The sequence below is a fragment of the Streptopelia decaocto genome (assembly GCF_964273445.1).
Source record: "Streptopelia decaocto genome assembly, chromosome: 1".
NCBI classification, from domain to species: domain Eukaryota; kingdom Metazoa; phylum Chordata; class Aves; order Columbiformes; family Columbidae; genus Streptopelia; species Streptopelia decaocto.
Genome location: NC_138663.1, coordinates 75,079,817 through 75,096,906, shown reverse-complemented (window position 1 = coordinate 75,096,906; position 17,090 = coordinate 75,079,817). Strand labels below are relative to the sequence as shown.

At 46.0% G+C, this 17,090-nt stretch overlaps 2 protein-coding genes across 2 annotated transcripts; one reads left to right on the top strand and one right to left on the bottom strand.

The window, feature by feature from the left end:
* Positions 1–799: 799 nt before the first annotated feature.
* On the bottom strand, positions 800–3,670 carry MCAT (malonyl-CoA-acyl carrier protein transacylase). Its single transcript, XM_082075938.1, has 4 exons — positions 3,089–3,670; positions 2,834–2,921; positions 2,134–2,351; positions 800–1,862 (listed from the first exon to the last, which is right to left on the bottom strand). The coding sequence occupies exons 1-4, from the start codon at positions 3,530–3,532 to the stop codon at positions 1,440–1,442; spliced, it is 1,173 nt and encodes a 390-aa protein (XP_081932064.1). The 5' UTR covers positions 3,533–3,670; the 3' UTR covers positions 800–1,439.
* TSPO (translocator protein) lies at positions 3,670–15,894 on the top strand. Its single transcript, XM_082075939.1, has 4 exons — positions 3,670–3,846; positions 11,042–11,242; positions 14,149–14,287; positions 15,162–15,894. Exons 2-4 carry the CDS (start codon positions 11,055–11,057, stop codon positions 15,336–15,338), a joined length of 504 nt encoding a protein of 167 aa, XP_081932065.1. The 5' UTR covers positions 3,670–3,846; positions 11,042–11,054; the 3' UTR covers positions 15,339–15,894.
* Positions 15,895–17,090: the final 1,196 nt, after the last annotated feature.

Here is a 17,090-nt window from a genome sequence, read left to right as displayed (position 1 = left end):
ACAGACAAAGAGCAAATAAAGCCAGCACACGGTTTCTGCACACCCTGCGGGTATCTTGCACGGGCGGCACCATGTTCTAACATGACTGAACCTATTTTAATAAGCCGAGGGTGGGTTATCGAATCCAAATGCACAGAGTTGGTGCTAAAGCCGTTCCGAGCGCCACTTTGAACCCTGTCGGGAGTGAAGGAAGGTGCTGAATATAAAATGCATTCACACCAACGAAATGAAACACAAAGTGAATAGAATCCACAATAAGAATTAGCACAAACTGCCCCCACCGCCAGCCAGCCCGGGGACCTGCCACCCATCCAACCAGAGCCGGTGCTGACAAGGGAACTGAGAAGCTCCTCACAGGAGGGCTCAGGACAACCTGCTCCTCTCCAGCTCATCTGCTTTTGGGAGATGTACAAGCTGGCAGAACAGTGAAAAATACAGAGACAACTGAGATACCAGCGTTCAAATCCTTCTCCCCAGCACTCTGCTGCCACAGGGTTCACCCTGTCCAAAGGTGCCCCCAAAAAGGTCTTTCTGCAAAGTTTCCAGCGCTGCTGTTTTCTTCTCTGTCAAGAAAAGCCATCCAAAGGGCTGGTTCAGCCTACGCAGCCTCAGAGGTCGGTGAAAGCCCCGCACCTCTGGGGAGGCTGGGAATTTTGGTCAACTTCATTCAGTGAAACATTTCTTCTCCCTTTGGTAACTTAGCACAACCATCACAACACCAGACAGGTGGAGGGAAAGTTCCTTCCATCTACTTGTGGACTACAAGCCAGAAATGATGCACTCCACAGCATTAAAAATATCAAGAAAAGCTTTATACTTTATTTATAGGTTAACCTTAAGAAAATTATGTTCCTAGTAACAACTTCTGCCTTACGCTGCTGCTGCCTGGCAATGTGGACAGAGAAAAATTTTGCACAGATGAACATCCCACAAGTCAGGCGAGTTAGGAAACAGGATCACCAACATACTGACAGCCGCATCAACCAGACGGCTTCTCTAAACGCACCCTCAGACCCAGCCCAGAGCCCCCATAATTCGGAGCCAACAGTCTGGTTCTGCCGCTGTATCCATGTGGAAGATCCCAGCACCAGACAGCTGAAGCTACTGACTTTAACTTGAATCCACACCCCTCCAAATTTTTTAAAAAGGGAAAAAAAAATAAGAGAGTGGAAGTTGCTTGCAGGATTGAGGCCAAACAGGCTATTTGGCATGTTTATTGGCAGTTTTACAGTCCTGACACAAATGGAAGAGCCAGACTGTGCTCTCCCCTTCCACACCTGAGGCACACGGGGAAGGAAAATGTTCGTTGTGATTAGCACGGTGCTCTTTTCATCGTGAGAAGCCATGAATGTTTTAAACCTTCTTCTTTGGAAGCACAAAGTTATTTTTAAATTAGGCAGAAAGAAACCAAGTTGCGTGGATTCTTCTCAACAGGCTACTTAGGTCTCTGTTGCTTCCTCATCTTCCAGAACATCTACATGCTTATATTGTTTCCAGGCCTTTAAATTACAATTTTTGAGAATGGTTCCTAGTTGCTTCCCGGGCCCCACTTCGTACGTGTAAGGAAATTCTGTTCCTTGCTTTCGTTCGTATACAGAATGCATGGTCTGTTCCCACATAACAGGTGACACCACCTGCTTCACTAACAGCTTCTGAATATGCTTTGAGTGCATGTACTTTTTACCATCAACATTGGAATAGACACAGACCAGTGGTTTCTGAATCTCAATCGATTTTAGGACTTCAGCCAGTGGCTCTACTGCTGGTTCCATAAGTCTGGTATGAAAAGCCCCACTGACCGGAAGCATTTTTGCACGTGTAAAATAATATTTTCGGGCATTGTCCTGCAAAAACTCCAAAGCCTATAAAAGAGAGAGAGAAGTGAGAGCCCTGTACAACAAATGTTTACTCAGTCACCCCACAAGAACCACCTTACCAGACTTATTGTGATCAAGGGATCCCTTTCCCTACCCAACCACTGAGCACATGCTGGAAAAAAACCCCACAGATCAAATACTTTTGTTTGGACAAACTAAGGCCGCACATAATTTACACACACGAGGACAAAGTACAAGGTTAAAAACAAAGGAAATGTTAAATTGAACCAAACGGGTAGTTATTCTGAAGCAATACCTGCAAGTGTCCTGCAATGACTCTGCTGTTGGGAAACAAATAATTTGAGATTTCGCATACGGGGTTTTCTATACCCAGTGATTCACAGTGTTTACGGGCTTCCAAGCAGGCAAATTTATAATTTGCCTCCCGCCGACCGATAACCGATAGCATTCCGCTGGGGACAGCTTCCGACGCCTTTTGCATGGCTTCGGCGCGCACTTTCACCGCATACAGCGCTAAGGAGAAAAACAGAGATGCTCAGTAAATATAAGCCTGGAGAAAACACCGTCGAAGGCGCCTTGCACCTGCGCACAAGAAAGGGTGGCTGTTTACTCTCATGCAACGTCAATGCTTTTAATGCCGTGTTACACATATTAAAGTGAACAGTGGAAATAGGAAGTAAAATTTATCCTCTTTTGAAAACAAACAGCAAAACAGGAGGGAAACAGTGGTAACAGGCGATGCTTTAGGAAAAGGTGGGAGATTTTACTAGAGCAGGGGTGTCCAGCTCATTTTCACCGAGGGCCACATCAAGCTCGCCGTCGCTTGCAAAGGGCCGAGTGTAATTTGAGGACTGGGTAAATGTAACTACTCCTACATTTATACAGTCCTGAAATTACACCCGGCCCCTTGAAGGCAACGGCGAGGCTGATGTGGCCCCCGGTGACAATGAGCTGGACAGCCCTGGACTAAGGGGTTCAGCACGTTCCCCGGGCACCTTCGGCGAAGTCCAGGGCTCCAGCGAAGACCAGCGCCGCGAACTCCCCCACGCTGTATCCCGCCGCCGCCACGCAGCTCTCCACCACCTGCACGGACACACACCCGAGCCCAAGTATCAGCCACCTCCCGCGGGCAGAGGGACGCCCGGGGAGTCGCCCGGCACCCCGTCCTCTCGTCCCGCCGGGCGCCCAGGCCACGCGGAGCCGCCTCGCAGCCGCCCGGCCGGGCCCGGCGCGGCCTCCCCGCCCCTCACTTTAGGCTGCTGGTGGTTGAGCTTCTCCACGGCGGCCAGGGAGGCGACGAACACGGCGGGCTGGCAGTGCCGGGTGCGGTCCAGCTCGCCCTGCGGCCCCTCCAGGCAGAGGGAGAGCAGGTCGTAGCCCAGCACCTTCTCGGCCAGGCGGTACATGTCCCGCACGCCGGGGAACTGCAGCAGCCCGCGGCCCATCCCCACGAACTGGCTGCCCTGCCCGGGGAAGAGCAGCACCGTGCCCTCCCGGGGGGACCGCGGCTCCCGCCTCGCCGCCTCCGCGCCCGGCTCCTCGGCCTCCACCGAGCTCTGCAGCAGGTCGCTCAGGATCGCCGCCCGGTCCCCACCGCCGGGCCGGGAACTGCCCCGCCGCCGCGGTACGGCGCGGAGGCCGCCGCGCACGCTGGAGCCACCAAGCCGCCATGTCGCCGCGGCCCAGCTGCCCATGGCCGCCGCCCGGCCGCCTGCGCCGCCGCGCCCCGCGTTGCCACGGGAACCGGGCGGCCCCCGCGGACAACCGCTCCCCCGCCGGGCGCCGGGGGGGGGAAAGGGAGGGAGATCGGCCGGCCGGCCCCCGCCGCTCTCAGCCGCGCCCGCTGCCCTGCGCCCGGCCCGCGCCGCGCCGCTCCTCCCGCCCCGGGCCGCCGCTTCCCTCCTCGGGGCGGGCCCGGCGGCAGGAGGGGCCCGGGCGGTCCTGGGGGCGGGCACGGCCGCCTCCCGGCAGAGCAGGCGCGACGGGCGGCGGCAGCGCGGGAGCGGAGGTAATGCCGGGGCTGCCCTGTGCCCCCCGCGGGACGGGACGCGACGGGAGAGCCCGCCGGGCGGTGCAGCCCCGGGTGGGTCCCGTAGAGAGACCCTGCGGTCGTGTCCGGGGCCCGCCCGTCCTGCCGGGGCCGCCTCACCCCGGGCTGTCCCAGTGTGGGTCCCGGTGGCTCTTGGAGCAGTGCCGTCGCCGGGACCCCGCCGCGACCAACGCGGGTGGCCCTCGCCTCCCCCGGCGCCGGGCGGGGCGGAACGCGGCTGGCGGAGGAGTGTGAGCGGGGCGTCCGGTGGCGAGCGCGGAGCAGCCGGCGAGAGCCCTGTGTGCCCTGGCTGCGGAATCTTATTATTAGTTTTGGGTTTGCATCTGAGTTTTCCAGTGGTTCACAGCTGCCCAGCTGTGCGCGCAGGCGGCTCGGCGGCTCTCAGGCAGTCAGGGCGACTGACGAGCAGATCCCACACTTCTCACTCCTCCGGTCCCACGGGGACCTGCAGTTCTGCCTTCCCACACAATGCCTGTTTACACTGTGCACTCGGGTGAAGATTATTTCAGGCTGCTATTTAACTAAAGGTATTTTCTTTCAGTATCGCTGTAATTTGCTCTGAATTGGATATTTCTTTAAGGGCGAAAGAAAGGACTTGTGTGTTGTTTTGTTTTGTTGTTTTTTTCCCCCTTCTGAATTTCCAAGTAATGCTTATAAATCAGTACAAAATACACTTTACTAATTGGAGCATTCAATGGCAGGATCATTTAAAAAAAAAAATAAAAGTGAATGTTGCCCTGCCAAAGTTGTAGTTGTGTAACGACTTTGCATCACTTAAGGTTGTGAAATGGTATCAAGCAGCAAGTCAGACCTCACGGAGCAGTTTAATAAATGAGATTGTATGAGGTTAACTCAGGAGAAGGAAAATGGATCAGAATAGCAAGAAATTCTGTTGACTTTCTATTCAAACCGATACAAAAGGATCACTGTGAGCAGATTCTGCTCACTTTTCTAATATGTGTCCCGTGCTGCTCTGTGATAGGATTTCCTCCATTTTTGTCAGCCTCCAAGTAAAATACCTGGAAAAGTCAGTGAGCTTCTCAAGTTAGCTGAAATATATAGGCAGTAATATGTTATATATGACTACACGTCACTCCATGGTGGCCTCTACCTGCTTGTGCTAAGCCAAGAGGATATGCTGGGTGACAAGTTACCAGCTGGGCCGGCTGAGGTATAATGGTACCTTAGTGAAATCTTGTACTAACTGCTGCTCTCGTAGCATTCAGCTCATGCACTAGAGCCTTCAGGCACCCCTGCTACCACCTGCCCCACCAGCCCCCTCAGCAAAGGGCGACCATTTGGCGCTCCACCTGGAGAAGAGAAGGCTCTGGAGACCTTATTGTGGCTTTTCAGTACTTAAAAGGGCCTTGTAAGAAAGATGGGGACAGACTTTTTAGCAGGGCCTGTTGTGACAGAACAAGGGGTGATGGTTTTAAACTATGAGAGGGGAGATTCAGGCCAGACATGAGGAAGAAATTTTTTACACTGAGGGTGCTGAAACCCTGGCCCAGGTTGCCCAGAGAGGTGGTAGATGCCCCATCCCTGGAGACGTTCCAGGCCAGGCTGGATGGGGCTCTGAGCAACCTGATCTAGTTGAAGATGTCCCTGCTCATTGCAGGGGGATTGGACTAGATGACCTTCGAAGGTCCCTTCCAACCCAAACTACTCTGTCATTCTGTGATTACAGTTCACCCTACTGCATGCCAGTCAAGCCCTGGCAAGAGTCACAGTTGTGACCTTCACGTTTGAGGCAAAGCCCTGTTCCCGCAAACCAGTAGTAATGCTGTGGCTGCGAGTGCACCTCAGCGCTACCATTTTATCTTTGGTTTGCTGTAAAGGGTGCAGACTGTTTGTAAGCACTTGTGACTTACCAGTGTTGAAGCCAATGAATGTCCTGCTGCTATTAAAGCATCTCTCAGATGTGGCACTTGTTGCACTTTACCCTGTTAAAAGAATATCTGGCAAGCTGAAAAGAGTCAGGCCTAGGCAGCACTTAAACTAGAAATATCCAAGAGAAACTTAGTTGTTTTAAGAATGGATACAGATTACACTTTCTAGGTGGGTGGACAAAGAAGAAGAAACACCTACAGCAGGAGGGCAGGTACCTGCTTGGAAGAAAGGTAGTCTAAGGGATATTTGGCCTTTAAAGTACACTGTGTGCAGAGGATTTTATACAAATATACACAGGAAAAATTAGAACAGATTGAGTGGTGAATGACAAGTTGTCACCTGGGAAGAATTTGTTCTAGCATACATGTCAATTCCCAGTATGTGAATCTTCAGTAAATCATGGATTTATTTGCACAACTTGTGCTCTGCCAGTAATCTGAGCAGCGAGATTTGTTGTCTTTAAACCTGATGAGTACACCTCACATTATATCCTTAAAATTTGTACCATATTTTCTATTTTTAGTTATAAATACATATTATAAACATATAACATACACTTGTTATTTATCTTGTATTTCTGCTATACAATATATATATTGCTTTAAACGTCTCTATTACTTGAGGCTAGATAACAAAGATAAGACTGCTTTTTTATGGTAGCTGTATCCTGTATCACAGACAGCGATACACCTTTGTTTTTAGTGTTGTGGTTTCCCAGGATTTAAACCCACAACAGAGGTAAATAGTTTATCAATATAAATTAAGTATGCACACTTTAATTCTTCAGCGGGCTATCTCAGGAAGGAGCCTATTCCCCAGGAAAAAAATTTGCATGCTGCCTCTCAGACCCAGGTAGAACCTTATCTGCCCTCAAAAAAATATACTGCAGAAGATCAGAGCGAGAATGTAAATCCTGGGGGACCCCCCTGACCTCCAGAACTTTCACAGCTTTGTCAATCTACCTCAAAACATCCAGGACTAGGAACCCCAGAACCACATGGGTGATGCTGCTCTGCTGAGAGATCTTTGTGTTTATAATGTGATAGCTGTAATTGAAGTCCTATGTGACTGGGTAGCCAGCACTAAGCTGCACAAGAGGGAAAATAATCAGAGATTTATCAAGACAGGGATATAAGAAAGTGTAATGAAAGCCGTTGTCCTGTCCTTCCTTCTCCTTCCCACTGACTGAACTCGCCCTGCTTGGAGAAGGGGAAAGGACCACCTGCCTTTCAGAGACCTGCTTGAAGCAGCAAGTGTTTCAGTTCATCAGGCTGAAGCAAACCAGTTCTTATGTCATGGTACATCTAGTCTTCCCTGCCCCAGCACCCCATCCCTTTTTTTGGGTGTGCTTTGTCTTTTCCAGAAAGAGAGGACACAGAAAAAGCTCTGTTTCATTTTCCGCATGACACACCACCACAGAGAAACAACCTGCAAAAAGAGTGGAGCCCATTAGGCAGCAAGTTGCAGTACTGGATTTTTTTTCCCCTATATTTCTCCTGTTACTTTATGTAGCTGGAGCCAGCTTTGGGCAAGTCTGCTATTTTGAATACCCAGAAAAATTATTTTAACAAGTTTGTAAAAAAAAACCCTGGCCTGCTGCAGCCCTCACTGCACTGCTGTCAGACTAGGGCTAAACAGAAAATGGGCAGGATGATGAAGTCAGTGTTGCAGGGCAGAGATAAGAGGTGGAAACAGAACTAAACAAGTTAAGTGTGTGTGTGGAGAAAAGATTTCCAACTGTGGTGGTTCTTAGAGGCAGATATCTGCTGGGCACACTGCAGATATCATCCACAGACATAGGGGTTTCTTCAGTATGAAAATCAGGGTGAAAGGATGTTGTGCAACCAGATCTCACCCTGAAGTGGAGCTGGGATATGATTGGGAAAGTAGTAATTATTTCTAGGTTGTGTCATACAGATGCAGGCAGAAGGGCTGTGTTAGCAAGCCTGTTGCCATCTAAGTTATCACCAAGTAATTTCAGGATTATCAGCTCTACCCCACAAGGAAATCGAGGCTGATAATCCTTTATATTCTCTGTGTTTACATGGCTTCCAAAAATGCACTAGGCGCTCGATAAATGTTGCACAGATCTTGTGCTACACGAACTAACCAAATGAACGCTACAGCACTAACCAAACACACCAGCTCTCTAGCACATCCCTGCCTTTCACCCACTCTCACCAGAGATCTACACCAAGTAACCAGAGGAAGATGGACGTGACTTCTTCCAAAAATCAGCTAGTGCTGCTCCCTGAGTTAGCTACTGTTTTTTATGGGAAATCAATACTAGTATTTCATTTTGTGGGAATTAAAATAGAGGAACTCCGATTGCTGACGGGCATCTGTGGTCTACTTGGCTGAGCCTACCAGCACATTCTGATCTTGCTGAATTGCTTTGTTCCCCGTTCTCCTTGGTACTATGCAAGAGAGTATTTTGCCATGCTTCCTGAGAAATACAACTGGAAAATATAGTACACAATTAGTAGTAATAGTAGTCAAAAGACTGGGACACCAACATTCAATTCAAACCAGTATGTTCAATCTCTTGACTTCCATTTCTTCACCCTTCCTGTGCACGCATGGCTTCGGTTTCCCTGTTTCTTTCCTTTGTGCCTTTCTCATTTGTTTTCCTGCCTGATTTTCTTTCTCTTGTCCCTTAAGAATTACTTCAGCATTCTTCCTCCAACACAGAGAGGGACAGACGTGTAGCTACATCATTTATTCACTAATGACTGCAGCAGAGCAGTACTTTTCTGATTTGATAGCATTTAGCACTTTCAGCTTGCAGAACACTTTCAGACTTTATTCCCCGGTGAGAAGTTGACAGAACCCCTGACGAACTCCAGTTGCTGAATACCTGCAGGAAACCACCCTGATATTGTCACATCCAAATAGAGTATGAACTCCTTTGGGTCCTTGCTTATCACTTTTAAAACAAATATTAGCATTTGACAGCCACACTGGAGCTACAGAGATGGCCAACACTTTACAGCACGTGTAGAGAACTAAGCCTGGTGTTCTCTCTGAAGGCAAAGCAAGAGGGACAGGGTTAAGAATTAGTGAGATATTATAAGAGTAACTTTAAATTTCTAATTAAAGCTTTGGGCATTACTTATCTGAAGGCAAGCAAAGAGAAGCATTGTGCTTGGAGCTCTTGTTCCCACTATACCTTGCTGCTTCTGCACATTGTGATTTGTTCCTATCCCAGTAAAAGCAGAGCCTTTCATGCTGGGCTGGCAGCACGGGTGACAAGTAGTATACAGTGCAGCTGGCAGCCTGCTCCCTCCAAGAAGCAGCGATACAGATCTGGGCATGGGAGCGCCTGTCAACTCCTCCGCTCCATTTAAGATGCTCCCTGGTAAACAGCAAGTAGAATCCATTCAGCAGGAAGCGTGGCAGCAGTGACTACAGCAATGAACTATGCATATTTTTTCTTCCCTTCCTTGTCCATCCTCCACCCAAGACCTAATTGATACTGCTCCAGCAGACTAGCACGTGGTTCTCCCACTTCTCCTCAGCCTTAGTTCTGAATTCTTCCCTGCTTATTTTTTCTTTCGCTCACTCATTGTTTTGTTCTGGTTTTGACTTTGTTGTACTGCTTTGTCTGCTGCTTTTTTTGTGTGCATTCCTACTCATCCCTCCCACGACTCTCCCCTGAGGCATGCCCACAGCCCAGCTGCCTACATGCCCTTTCTTGTTTACTCCTTGCAACCTTCTAATCCTCTATGCTTTACCAGTTCTTCCACGCTGTTTTGCCTTCAAAATTCTGCTCTATCACCAGGATTTTTCTTGATCCCATGCAATCTGGCTTGTGGTTGCAACCCCTGAAATATCTTCATTAAACCTGCATAACTGTATGGGCAGACCCCTGAGTACAGGGACACGAGCCATAATGAGGGAAAACTCCTGTGCTGGCCAAGCTTATACCTGTTCTCCAAACAGAAATCCACTCTACCAGAACCACGACAGTGCAACGTCATCCGTGCGTCATTTCCTATCAGTTTAAGCACATCTGGTACAAGTGGGATTTCCTTTTCCCCACTCCCTGCCTCCTCATCCCAGCAATCATAACTACAGCAGTAAAAACTTTTAAACATAGGCTAAGACAACAGCCAAGTCAATAGGGCATTTTTCTTTGATAAGCCTCAGAAATGCTGGTTGCTCTAAAACTTTACTTTAACTCCTGGGGCTTCCACAGTTGCTTTCCCTGCTGCTTTATGAGCCCACTGCAGCCTCTCTGATGATTCCTTCATGCTGTCTTCCCCTCCTGTACAACAGATGAACAGGAATTAGGCGTATTTGCCTACTGTAGATTTGAAAAAAAAAAATGACGCATTTTGGCGGTTCTGCCCTTTTTTATCATACCTCTGATCTGTTCACATTTTAGCAAGCTAAACACAGCTCTTCTGTAGCATTTGGCTTTTGGCCAGAAATCTGTAATGAAGCTTTTTCCCCACTTACTTGTGTCCCTTTTTTACTGCTGCCTGTACTCTTAACTAAAGCAGTGTGGCCTACCATCACTTAGTGTTACTTCTGTAGGCAATTTAATCTAGTACACTTCATGGGCTTGGCAGCTACGATTGCTGCAACTGATTGAAGGCTTGATGAAGAAGCCACAGGTGTACTCCCCATTTATCCATCAAGATCTCCTCCCTCATTTAGCAAAACATCATTTAAGTGCTTATCTTCTCATTGTCTTCCCTGGTGATTTTCCAAGGTAGCTTCTCAAGTGTCTGCTACTAATTGAGATCACTCTTACTAACCATTGAGCATCTGTGTTTTTGGTTTCTTTTTGCTTGGGCACAGGAAAGCACACACTGTTTTCTTACTTCTGACTACACCATTCCATTGAGTGAACGGACCTCCTGGTCACTACAGAAATACACACCTAGAGCTTCCCATCACCTCCCACGCCCGGTGGAGTTCATATAATATCAAACTGCTTTATTCCTCTGGCATACTTACGGGTGAGAATTATCTCTGTAGGTAGGATTGCGTAATCTTACTGCACAGAGCTGAGAGAGAAGTAAAGACCTCAGCAACCAACCCCACCAAATGTAAATGACAAGTTTCTTTATGGGGGTGGGTATTGTCCAGTGAACCTCGTACCAGATCCATTCATTTCAGCTGCAGTCTTTCTGGACTAGGCCGCAGATCAGATCCTACACCTGGATATATTTATCAAATCAGCTAATAATGGAATATTTTTGTAGTTGCATTTAAAAAATCGCTCTGCCAATCACTGTGTTTGGGTTTGTTTCAGATTCACTGTCTCAATGGAAGTGGTATCAGCCTGGGCCCCAGCAGTGGGTTTCACACTCCTGCCCCATGCGGGAGGAATTTTAGGAAGCAAGATAACCAAAAAGGAAATCCCAGTGTGGTACCAATCTCTACAGAAGCCATCCTGGTGTCCACCTAACTGGGTGTTTGCTCCCGTTTGGGGAACTCTCTATACATCTATGGGGTATGTTTTTCACATTGTATTACGGCACTTATCTTACCTCAAAGTTGCTTATTGTATAATGCTGGACCAGAGAACTATTGTTGTGTTCCTGGCTGTATGTTAATAAGAAACTGTGTCAAGCTGCTTGTTTAACAGGTAAAAACATGTTTTGGGAGTTGTGTGTGGGTTTGATAGGACATTTTGTATGCACAAGTATTCACATCAAAAGCAAGGGTTTGAAAAGCTACCATTGATGTGCTTTTCTCATTCATTCTGAGGGGAAGACCTGCCAAGCTGGCAGTGATGAAGCAAGGCAGCACCGGGATTTCTTGTGTGGATGTGCTGCAGTAGTTCTAGGAAAACAGGGAAAGAGAGGAGGGGGATTGGGACAAAACTCTTCTAACAGAGCTCAATTAAAAGAAACCAACATTGAAATATACATGTCCTTTCAAATAAAACTGCCAGGCTGTTAAACTGTCAATGTTTGAAGCATCCACTGCCTCCTTATTTAACTAGTTTAAACTACTTGACAGCACAGAAATTACTGCCAAATGAACAAGGAATCACAAGGCCAAACACCATTCCCACAGGAACCTTACAAGTTTAATAATACTGTATTTTGGCAGCTGTTAATTTTAATAAGATGTAGCAAAAATACTTATAGAGGCAGGTTGTCTCAAGAGGTTGTTTGGGCAGTTTTGATACTCCTCCCAGACTGCTCTGAAAGCCGTCCACCCAACAAGACGTGCTTTTATGTTAACTCTGGTGAGCTTTGCTGCTTCTAGAGCCGCAGAGGTCAGCACAGCCCTCAGGCACGAAGTGATGCTTTGTGTCCCTTCTGCACTTGGTCATTCAGAACTAGCTACATACCAAGATTCAGCATGCTTTTCCTTGCTATCAAATACCCATTGTTGCTAATCCAATAGTGATAGTTTTTAGGCTGCAGTATGCCTTTTATGGCTTACACCTCCCATTTCTTCCATCATCACAGTACATCTTAAAGTGATGTGTAACTGGTATATAGCACTGGCTTAACCATGTAGTTTCAGAGAGACCAAATATTTCCCAAGTTAACATTACACAGTTATTCTGCAGGTTATCTTAAATACCACACCACCTATTGCAAAGTATGGGAATGATACAATATCTGAAACTGTATCTGAATGCTAAACTGGCTCTTGCGCATTCTCTCATTTTGGTTTTATTTTCTTTCCAGAAAAAGCCTTGTGGTTTTTAGCCTTATGCATTGTCCCTCCTTTCCTGCCAGTATTTTGTTTTCTTTCTCCTCTTACAGAGTACACTTTTAAAAACTGCTCTCTACTCTTGTATATTGCAAGAGTTAGCATTTGAATCAGATCATTGCTGTCCTGTGAATAAAAAAAAATGCTTTTATCAGAGAGACAAGAGCAGAGTGGCTTTCCTGGGAAGGGCTTCCTTCAAGTTGACTGCACAATTTGTAATCCTGTTTCTGGATTCCTCATCATAAACCTGAATAGCAAGTTAAATATTTTTAAAATCCAAACTTTGACAGCTTATTACTTCGATAATATCAGAATATTCTGAGGTGGATGGTCCCACTTATGTACTATACATCTAGCTCAGTGAAAAGATCATATTTATTATCAGGCCTTTTCTTCTGTAATCCATTAAAATAAGTAACTGTAAGCAAGATTTAATAAGCTTACATGTCTTTCTTGACACTTCGCTTCCTAGCAGATTTGTACATCATGATCCTGGAGTAAAAGTTAGATGTGCGAACAACTGTAAGTCCACAGTGTGGCTCTGTAAATCACTTAGGAACAGATTTGGGTCCTGATGCCTTTTACAAAGACAAACACCCCACCCCAACCTCCACCTTTTTAAAAATAATCTCCGTAATCAAACTGCCAAGATACCTGTTGTGGTTTGACCCAAACTAGCAATCAAAACCACAATAGCTGCTCACTCACTGCACCATCCCCCCGCCCCCACAGGGGAGAGAATCAAAAGGGAAGGGGGAAATTTGTGGATTGAGATAAGCACAATTTAATAAAATAACAAAATAACACTAATATACCACTAGTACTACTAATATATATAAAGTGAGGATAAAATGTAAAATAAATGATGCTCAACGCAATTCCTAGCAAACTTTGGCCATGCTGATAAGCCAGTTCCAGGAAAAGAGCATCCTGGTCCCAAACAGCCGATCTTGAGGGAAGTAAGAGGAAAAGCCAAAAAGGCAGAAAGGCCCAGAGGCCACTGCGAAATGGTAGAACAGCAAAAGGCCAAACTAAAGGAACTCCCCAAACCAAACTCAATTGAAATGGAGCAGGACTGGAACAAATTTCTCCAGCTGGAAAACTGGACTCTCCCTAAATATGAAGCATGACACTAAGGCTTGCATGGAATGTTCTCATTGCTCAGTCTGGATGTCAGTCAAGGTCTGTCCCACCCATGCCCCCCTTCCTCACTGCCTCACATTTGTAGACAGCGCCCAGAGAGACCCTGGAAAGTTATCTGAAAAAAACCAAGGTGTTTGTTATTGTGGTGGTTTGGTGGTTTTTTAGATTTATTTTTGAAGCACCATCTCCCAGTACCAAAATTAATAGTTTCCTCACTATTTTGAGATTTATCTTTTACCCTTGCATCTTAGACTTGCTTCCATTTCAACACAACTTTCTCTTTTAAGACTGAAATGCAGTAGGTCATCTGCTCTTCTGCACCCAGAAGTGAGAACTCTGGCAAGATAGGGAACTTTTCTCTCTCCCTATTGATCTCCACAGCAGGTGATCAACCCTGGGCAGTTACTGTGCCAAGCAGTACCTGGATATCTACTTCTCCAAATGAATTTAGACCCTATCACTGAAGTAATTTCATTTGATCAAGAACGTATCGTTGCTTCCTAACCAGTATACTGAATTACACCTTACATTTGCTTTCTCCAGATATGGCTCCTACCTGGTGTGGAAAGAACTGGGGGGCTTCAACGAAAAATCAGTAGTTCCTCTGGGTCTGTATGCAGGGCAGCTGGCATTAAACTGGGCCTGGACTCCAGTATTTTTTGGAGCTCACAAAATGGGATGGGTAAGTGGAAAAGTAAATTTTGTAATCATAGGTTACTGCTGTCACTTGCAAGGTGCTAAGACATTAGTTTTGTGTCACCTTTTCTCCCAGAAAATGAGCCTAAGTAGAGAAAATGGCTTGCAGTAGTTTTCTAAAATTCTCTTTAACGCATGCCAGCAGCCACCTGGGAGAATTTAGATATCTACAACATCCTTAAATGTTTAGATTTCAAGCAGCTCTTTCTGCTACCCTTTGATAAGAGCTTTGTGTGACTAGGAAACATAAGCATTTATGCCTTACTAAAATTCCTATGTATCTCTGGCAAACAGTAGTGATAAGAAGCTTATAATAACATTACTCTGTTAATCAGCACCTATTTTAGAGAAGACTAATTTTCTGCAGTCTGAAAAGAAACAGCTTGCCTGAAAAATAAAATATGTGCCTGATTCTCTAAATATACATGCAATGCTGTAACAATGGAAGACTTTGCAATCCATCACTGATCCATTCACACCGCACCTCTTCAGGCAACGTCTATGACATGAAAAGGCTGGATAGGTTTATTTAGCTAAGTGACTTGCTCAAAGTCACACTGGGTTTGTAGTCAATGCAACACTTCCCACTGACAAAAAAGAGGATATGGGTGAGAGGGATTTTATTCTTCTTCTCCAGCTCACAGCTGCAGTGACCTTTCTTGTGACTGTTGTATTAAGAGTCAAATTGACTCATAACCCAGCAGAAATATTTTTTTTTTCTGTCTGGTTTTCTGAGAAATAATTAACCCACAGAGGGATCCAACAAGTACCAGAGTTAAGTGAAAAGAGCCACACAAAGACTATCTAGTCAGGAAAAAGCAACAAGTAAAACCAGCACTAACCACCTTCCTGTCTTTCAGGGGTTGGTGACTCTCCTGCTTACGACTGGTACGGCAACAGCTACAGCTGCTTCCTGGTATAACATCAACAAAATGGCAGCTTATATGATGGTTCCTTATTTAGCTTGGCTAACCATGGCTTCTGCACTCAATTACCGTATCTGGAAGGACAATCGCAACAAGAAACAATCTGAATAAACAGTTTTCAGCCAAAAAGATTTTTTTTTCCCCACAAGAATTTTCTAAAGTTATGGCCTTATTACATTTTTAGCTGAACTACTTCTAACATTAGTTTACTAATTACAAGTTGACAAAGGAGTACTTGTTTAAAACAAATATGCCTTCACTAGGCAAGTCACAAAGGGGTGTACGCCTGATTGAAAAGTACTAGTTTTCTATATTACAGTATTATATTTTATATGACAACAGCATTTTAACTATTACCAGAAGTAAGCATAGACTCCAACTTCATTATGTTCAGAGGGAGAAATCCAGCCATATATTAACACAACTTCCAGAAAGCTGGTCCTAACAGTGACAGGCATGATCAAGGCCTGAATCTTTCACGTTTACCACAAGACACTGTGCTTTAGTGCTATGATGTGTCCCCACCACAACCGCCAGATATTTATCTTCTGGTCACGGAACTCTGGAAATGTTTAAGACTAGATATTTTTCTTAATTTGTGCCTTACCACTTTGAAGCACTGTACAATCTAGTGTCAGCTAAATGCATTAAACTACATGTAAACTTACTAACCTTGTTCCTCTAATTGTTTTTAAAATGGTTTTGAGCAGAAAAATACTGAAGGCAACAGGATGCTATAGCCTCAAAGACAGGCCCTTCATCTCTCCTCCTGAACACTGCAATGAGCAAGAGAAAACAAGAAACTCAGAACACCTGGACACACACAGGGAGGACCCAAACATTCAAGAGCCTCTTGCACACACCTCTGAGGCATCACCAGCAGCACTGGCCAAACAGCATCAACGTTCTCCACCTGGACCCCCAGTGTGATGCCAGTTCACCACTAGGCCTTGATGATGGAGCCAGCAGACAGGCCACTGATGGGCCTCTTGCCCAGCAGGGCAGTATATACACTGTAGCTACCACCATCTCCTACCTGCACCTTCTCACTTTAGCTGCTTCGAAACAGAAACAAGGCTTTCTCTTCAGGGTTATGGTAGCTGATTGCAAGATCTGGGATGCTTAGTTCAACTAGTTGCTTCCTATGAGATAAAACCATCCCTTTTGTCTAAGAGCACAACAACATACTATTTTTGCCCACAGCTTGTGGTCCCACCTCACACATCTTACTGCTTTTAAAGTCAGTCTTCTGGTTTGCTAAGCATGACATCACTTTTCCCCGTGTGATGACAGAAACCTTCCCCTTTACTCTAGGTCCACAGGCACTTTGTTACATGTTTTCAGGTACTCTGAAGGCAAAAAGTGCCTTTTGCTCTCCTACAAGCGACAAATACATCTACTGAGCAGTGCTGCATGTCCCCTTATGTACAGTCTCAAACACCTGTTATTATATTCTGTAACACAGGCAACCTTTTTACCTGCATCGGAAGTAGTCACACAATCTATGTTAAGCACTTCACCACGTTTCTTCAATCACACTTAAGGAGTCCAAAAACGTTCTACTCATGAGCAGGAGGCTGACAAGTCTGACAGCACCACTTCTGGCTGTGCAATCCAGCTCTGCCTTCTGCACCACCTGTGCAGTGACTGAATTTTCTTAAGACACAGATGGTTTATTTCTCCAGCCTATGTTCCAGTCAGTTAAAAGAAGTAGATTTCTGCAGACCAGCCTGAACTAACCTAAAATATCCCTTTCCCTTCCTGATCAGGAGGGATAACATGCTGTGTTTTTTCAAAGCTTAAAGCAAAGTTTAGAACGTTTATACAATTTCATACCTGTACTTCACTCTCAAGCAGATACCG

What these genes read in the sequence shown, in the direction of transcription:
- MCAT (XM_082075938.1), bottom strand. Translation starts at nt 3,532, where the DNA reads ATGGGCAGCTGGGCCGCGGCGACATGGCGGCTTGGTGGCTCCAGCGTG. An exon ending in TCAACCACCAGCAGCCTAAA is followed by an intron (nt 2,922 to 3,088) that starts GTGAGGGGCGGG and finishes GTGTCCGTGCAG; the next exon opens with GTGGTGGAGAGCTGCGTGGC. An exon ending in AGCCCTGGACTTCGCCGAAG is followed by an intron (nt 2,352 to 2,833) that starts GTGCCCGGGGAA and finishes TTTTCTCCTTAG; the next exon opens with CGCTGTATGCGGTGAAAGTG.
- TSPO (XM_082075939.1), top strand. Translation starts at nt 11,055, where the DNA reads ATGGAAGTGGTATCAGCCTGGGCCCCAGCAGTGGGTTTCACACTCCTG. An exon ending in ACTCTCTATACATCTATGGG is followed by an intron (nt 11,243 to 14,148) that starts GTATGTTTTTCA and finishes TGCTTTCTCCAG; the next exon opens with ATATGGCTCCTACCTGGTGT. An exon ending in GAGCTCACAAAATGGGATGG is followed by an intron (nt 14,288 to 15,161) that starts GTAAGTGGAAAA and finishes CCTGTCTTTCAG; the next exon opens with GGGTTGGTGACTCTCCTGCT.